Here is a 7,028-nt window from a genome sequence, read left to right on the forward strand (position 1 = left end):
TGCCTAGGTAATTTTTTTAAAATATATTTTTGTACAGACGGGGTCTAGCTATGCTGCCCAAGCTGGTCTTGAACTCCTGGGCTCAAGCAAGCCTCCTCCTTTCTTGGCCTTCCAAACTGCTGTGATTACAGGCGTGAGCCACAGCATCCAGTGGTTTCTACATTTCTAAAGCATAAGTAGGAGAGTTATTTTATATAAATATTTTTAGTTAATAGGAATAGGAATTAATAATTTTTATTAATAAAATTAGCATAGAATGGGAGCAGAAGGGAGAAGTATGATGGGAAATTTTTACTCTTCATAATTTAAGACACGCAAAATATATCATACAAGAACCTAAGATATGTTATGCAAGAAACTTGTATTTTTTGTTTGCCTTCTTCTATAAACTTTTAAAAAATTATAAAAAGTTCATAAACTATCTGGAAAACCTCCACCACTAATCTGTTCAATCAATCTCTCCAGTAGAGGGCATGGTAGGTTCAACACAGAAAATGTATGGTTCGTTTATAAGCCACTCTCAAACTATGGTTTTGCTGCGCAACTTTTACAACCCACTGCATTGTTTCCTCCTCTACCACAGGATGGAAAATATGTGTCATCTTTATGTGGAGCAATTCTATTTACCTAAAAGCCAGTTGCAACAACAAAAAGGGAAGTCATCAAAGATTCCAGCTTTCGTTTTACATATATATACGTAAATATACATGTAATACATATTACACATACGCGTGAAATATATAAGATGTATATATTCATGTTATATATAACATGTATATGTAAATATACATATATTGCCCTGTCTTTTAAAAGACATTAACATGGCAAGTTTTTGAGGAAAAGGTTTCTATAGCAGGTACTGCCTTAACTCTTAAAATTACACAGAGATACAAAAATTGCAAGTTGATTTATATCCAGATTTATTAACCAACCACATAATTTTCAGAGAAAAATTAATTTTCTGCCACCTGACATCAGCCACTGATCTGGGTTTATGAAAAAAGCAAAGAATTATATTAAATACAAAAACATCAAGAACAATCTATATTTAAACCAGTTGCTTACACAGGTACATGTATATTCACCTTCATTAATATATTGAGATGATTAAACTTCCTTGGTGTGGAGATCTCTGAAAAGTGTACTTAATTATTATTATTTTAAGAGACAGGGTCTCACTCTATCACTCAAGTTGGAGTGCAACGGCACAATCACAGCTCACTGCAACTTGAATGCTTGAGCCTCGAACTTCTGAGCTCAAGCCTTCCGCCTGCCTCAGCCTCCCAACGTGCTGGAATTTCCAGCATGAACCACAATACCCAGCCTGAAAAGTTTAAATATTAATCAGTTTCCTTATTTTTCTGATTTATTATCCAGTGAGCATTTATTAAATATCTATAATGAGCTTGATCTTCTACAAATTTGTGTATCTTGTGTATTTGTGTACCTACAAATTTAAACATTTTGATATTTAATAGTACCTACACATTTATAACCTAATTACCTCTGAGTTAATCCTCGTATGATTTTTCCATCGTGAATAGCTATGGTTTGAACATTTCCTTTTTCCACACATATGCAAATCAGCAATAAACTTTTGTACAGTACTTTAGAGCTTAGAAAAGACCTTTCATGTAAGAGTCACATAATATCCTCTGAGGCTGGCCAGAAACTACATGTTACTCTTATTACAGATGAGAAACTGGGACTCAAAGAGGTGTGAAGCTACTGTCCCAACAGTTACTTATCATTTACTGGTTAAGTCTAGGCTCTAATTAGGTCTCCTGACAGAAGTCCAGCTCTCTCTCTCTTTCTCTGCGGCCTCTTTGCGAGAACTCCTGGCCTACCAGCGAATTTAACTGTCTATGAGTGAATTCTAACATCTAAGGTTCTAAGTATAAAATATATTGAGGTTTACATTGGTGAGAAAAAGCAAGTGTCTGCGTATTACAGACAGCTGATAAATACGTACTGAGTCATCAGAAAGTGAAAATAGATGTAGGAATATTATGCAAAGTTTAGGAGAGGAAGAGCATATGCTTAAGGAAAAATGGCATTGAGTTAACAAGCATGTTTCAAAATATCTGTTACTGAAATCTACATGATTTTCCTCTCCACAATAAAGTCCACAACTGTTGTCTTAAATAACTGCAGGTTTTGCCCTCTAAGTCAAACTTGGAGCTCCAACTACTGGCAGCTCACCGTAAGAATATATTAACTATTTCCAATTTTCTTTTAACAAGTCGAATACTATCTAGAGAAAATATCTGCAGCTTGGTTGCAAAGCCGCTTAAACATTTCATTGGCTAGTTCTGGTAATATTGTACGAAATCAACTCATTTTGTGGTTGAGGTAATCTATTTGTTTTTACCAATCAAGTCGTTTTAAAACCTTCAGGAGTAGAGATGATACTTGAAGAATTAACAAAAAACTTAATGAAGGAAACTGTTAACTCCTCCTTCCCCCTACTTTTTGCCAGTTATTAAAAGTTCTGGTAAATCCTAACTCAAAACAAGAATGACTCATGAGGAAATCCTGACTCCTTGAACTCATGATTCTAGTGCATTACAGCTCTGAAATATCTGTGTCTCCAGCTTTCTCTCCCACCATAAGGAAACTTGTGATTTCCATTTTGGCAGATGTGACCAAGGGCTCCTGAGGAATGACCCTATAGACAGACCCAGCCACTTGCCTAGTAGTGATCAAAAATGCAAATCCAATTAAAGCACTGTCTTCTGATAAAGTCACCTTCTCTTGTTCAATCCCTAATGTTCATTCCCAACGTGTTTCAAGACGCCCCAGCAAGCTGCAGAGCAGGTCCCACCCTGCCCCCGGGCAGTCAACGTTTCAGGTTACACCTTCCTTAAATTAAGTGGCAGAGAGAAACGGGGGAGGGTCTCCCCGTAGCCTCAGTTCATTGACCAGGGTGTGTCGAATGAGTCCCTACAGTAGGACAGCAAACAAGAAATGAGGCGCGGGGTCAGGGAACGCGCTCAAAAAAAGAAGAAAAATCCCACTCTTCATTCAAAATCAGGCCACTGAACTCCGGCCTCGCGGCGGGCGACCTCCTCCTGCCAGGGAATCGCCGCTCTGGCCTGGGGCTGGGGAGCCCGTCAGGGTGGGTGGGTGAGGGAGCGACGTAGCCTCCGCCAGGCCGCAGCCAACTTCGGCTCTCTCCCTCCGCCGCAAGCCCCCGCCTGGCCACCACGCTTCAGCAAAAGGTCGTGGGCAACAGCCCACACTGAAAAGTCCCTGTCTGCTCGCACGCCGGCCCCAGCTGGCCGCTGCTATGTAGTCCGAGTGCGCAAGAAGCCCGGGCCGCAGACGTCAGCAGCGCCCTGGCTTCCAGACCCTTCGGCGTTAACCGAGACTGCCGCTGGCGGGCGCTGACCCCCATCCCAGTGCCCGTTTGCAACCAACCAATCCGCGTCCTCTTGAGGCGGGGCCGGAGCCGCGAAGCCCCGCCCCCAAGTCGCGGCTTCTTATAAAAGCTGCGACGCACGCCCAGCAGCCAACAGCCGCGGCCCCAGCGGGAGGACGATAATGCAAAGTGCTATGTTCTTGGCTGTTCAACACGACTGCAGACCTATGGACACTAGCGCTGGCAGCGGCCACAAGAGCGAGGAGAAGCGGGAAAAGATGAAACGGACCCTGTGAGTATGGCTTTCTTCCCTCTCCCGCCACCCCTGCCACACACTGCGAGCTGCAAACGCGGTACTTTGGGCTCGGCTTTGATGTTAGGAAACTAGCCCGAGCCTCTGCAGGGGAAAAAAAAAATCGAAAAGGTCAGTTTGTTAAGGTTAAATCTGGGTGATGCTCGGGTAGAGTTTAGGAACCGAGGGAGATAGTTGATATGAGGGCCGTGGTGGATGCGCTAAGAAATTGCGGGTTGGCTTTTTGTCCTCCTGCATTCAAAATGACATCAGAATCCTGCGGCTGAAGCGCGTCCCCAGCATGCATACGTTGCATGATGAGTTCTCATCAGCTTACACAGCTCCTGGAAGGAGATGCTCTTGCTGGTTGTGAATATACTCGTTTAAAATCCATTTTTGTTTTTTAATTATAGAGCAGATCTCACCCAGTCATGAATGTGGAACAAATAATTGTTCTGCAGCGTCTGCTTAAAAGAAGTGTTGTAGGTGGGGAAGGAAGAGCGCAGGGGAATCAGTCACCCACCTCCTTGTACACTGTCTCTGGCATGCTCCAGAACCTCTTGCTCTAAAGAGAGAAGCGTGGGCCGGCTCCAGACAGTTCCACGTCTGTCCTTTTCATTAAATTGTAAAACCCCTCGGAATTGTAATTAACCTTGCAAACAAACTGATGCCCTTTGTGAGCCAGAAATAGTATCTGCCTTTTGAACTAAATTCATTAACAATTCTTTAAAATACCCTAGTGATTGTAGGTAGCCCTGCCCTTAGTTGTAAAACTAGTAGATACGATCAGTTTAATGGATGAAACTGCTCAGTACATGAGGTTTAAATGTTAAGTGGATAAGACTGTTATTTGAAGAGTTCTTGCTTTGCCTTATGCGGTTTGTCTCTAGTTACTGGGTGACTTTATTTGGTAAAAATGCGTTCAGCTGCAGTAGCATATTCAAGTGTTGCTACTTAGTGATTATCTTTTTTAAATTTTTTTGTTTGTTTTAGTTTAAAAGATTGGAAGACCCGTTTGAGCTACTTCTTGCAAAATTCCTCTACTCCTGGGAAACCCAAAACCGGCAAAAAAAGCAAACAACAAGCTTTCATCAAGTAAGTTGAGAATCCTGTACTTGCAAATGTTAATAGTTAGTTGCTGAACTGAAAAGGGGAACTCTGATGTGCATAAGCTAACATGCAGAACCTCTCTTGCAGACCTTCTCCTGAGGAAGCACAGCTGTGGTCAGAAGCATTTGACGAGCTGCTAGCTAGCAAATGTAAGTTAACTCTTGAACTTTAGCCATTGCTAATATTGCAAAAGCCTGCAAAGGCTGGGTCCACACAACAAAAGAGCAGCTTGCCTGAGGGGGATTAGACTGCAGTCACTATTGGATAAAGCCTGTTTTTCTCTCCTTTATTTCCCAGGGTTTAACCATGGAAATAAATGCATGTATTTCCTCCAGGTGGGGAAGAAAATCAGCCTAAAAAAATTAAAGTGGCAGTTGCTTATAGTTAAGGTTGAGTCAGTTTTTCCATTGCATACAATGTTTTCAAGAGGCTTAGTTCCCAGAGAATTTATGTCTCCCCTATAAATATTTACTTTGCATTGACAGCAAAGTACTTATATTTTTGCAGCAGAGGGCCAACATAAGCATTTTGCCTACTGGTATCTTCGTCTTTAAAAAGCTAAATTTTGAGAATTACAGGTTTAAGCGAAATCTAGAAAATTGCTGTCATTTAGAAATAATTAAAATGTGAGGGAGAAGTACTAGGAGAAACATAAAGAATCATTTGGTCACTCGGTTCTTCACATTCTGCATGCTTTCTTTTCTCCCCCCTTCAGATGGTCTTGCTGCATTCAGGGCTTTTTTAAAGTCGGAATTCTGTGAAGAAAATATTGAATTCTGGCTGGCCTGTGAAGACTTCAAAAAAACCAAATCACCCCAAAAATTGTCCTCAAAAGCAAGGAAAATATATACTGATTTTATAGAAAAGGAAGCTCCAAAAGAGGTAAGGAAACAAGTTCCTAAACTGAGCACAATCTGGACATTTTTAGCACAAAAGTGAAACAAAATAAGGGCAAAGTGGGGCTAGAAGGAGGGGTAAAAAGTCCCCCCATGTTGTAGCTTTCAGTTATGTTAAAGTTCTTCTGTGACTTAGGTAGTAAAGCTAATCACACATAATTTTTATTTTTTGTTTTCAAATACTAAATTTTAATCTTTAACTCTGAACACCAAATAAACAACTTTTTTGTTTTATTTCAGATAAACATAGATTTTCAAACCAAAACTCTGATTGCCCAGAATATACAAGAAGCTACAAGTGGCTGCTTCACAACTGCCCAGAAAAGGGTATACAGCTTGATGGAGAACAACTCTTATCCCCGTTTCTTGGAGTCAGAATTCTACCAGGACTTGTGTAAAAAGCCTCAAATCACCACAGAGCCTCATGCTACATGAAATGTAAAAGGGAGCCCAGAAATGGAGGACATTTCATTCTTTTTCCTAAGGGGAAAGACTGACCTGCCATAAAGACTGACCTTGAATTCAGCCTGGGTGTTCAGGAAACATCGCTCAGAACTATTGATTCAAAGCTGGGTAGTGAATCAGGAAGCCAGTAACTGACTAGGAGAAGCTGGTATCAGAACAGCTTCCCTCACTGTGTACAGAACGCAAGAAGGGAATAGGTGGTCTGAACGTGGTGTCTCACTCTGAAAAGCAGGAATGTAAGACGATGAAAGAGACAATGTAATACTGTTGGTCCAAAAGCATTTAAAATCAATAGATCTGGGATTATGTGGCCTTAGGTAGCTGACTGTACATCTTTCCCTAAATCGATCCATGTTACCACATAGTAGTTTTAGTTTAGGACTCAATAACAGTAAAGTGTTTACTATGTGCAAGGGTATTGGAGTTCTTATGACCACAGATCATCGGTACTGTTGTCTCATGTAGTGCTGAAACTGAAATGGTCCATGTTTGCATTGTTAAAAATGACATGTGAAATAGAATGAGTACTATGGTGTTGAAAACTGCAGTCTCCGTTATGAGTGCCAAAAATCTGTCTTGAAGGCAGCTACACTTTGAAGTGGTCTTTGAATACTTTTAATAAATTTATTTTGATAAATAATATTGAACACTTGGAGTCTAGATGTGATTTTATTTTTGATAACTGGAAATGTGGCAGATAAAGGGAAAACATCTTTATAGTGAAAGACATTTCAGTTTGCCTGCCTAGTAAGAACTGACAGTCTTCAGAACTGAAAAATGATAGTTGCAGACAGACAATTCTTTTTTTAAAAACCTATAAGCATTATGTAGGCCTAAGGAAGTCACATCCTTAGAACCACTGCATTTATGCTTTCTAATCTTAAAAAAAATCAAGCTTGTTGTT

The 7,028-nt window shown here is 40.6% G+C and overlaps 1 protein-coding gene across 1 annotated transcript; it reads left to right on the forward strand.

Moving 5' to 3' along the window:
• Positions 1-3,525: 3,525 nt before the first annotated feature.
• RGS2 (regulator of G protein signaling 2) lies at positions 3,526-6,637 on the forward strand. The gene is given in 5 exon segments (NM_001265925.1): positions 3,526-3,653; positions 4,647-4,748; positions 4,851-4,912; positions 5,479-5,645; positions 5,900-6,637. Coding segments are annotated over 5 exon segments (636 nt in total). The 5' UTR covers positions 3,526-3,543; the 3' UTR covers positions 6,095-6,637.
• Positions 6,638-7,028: the final 391 nt, after the last annotated feature.

This window comes from Macaca mulatta, chromosome 1 (assembly GCF_049350105.2).
Source record: "Macaca mulatta isolate MMU2019108-1 chromosome 1, T2T-MMU8v2.0, whole genome shotgun sequence".
NCBI lineage: Eukaryota > Metazoa > Chordata > Mammalia > Primates > Cercopithecidae > Macaca > Macaca mulatta.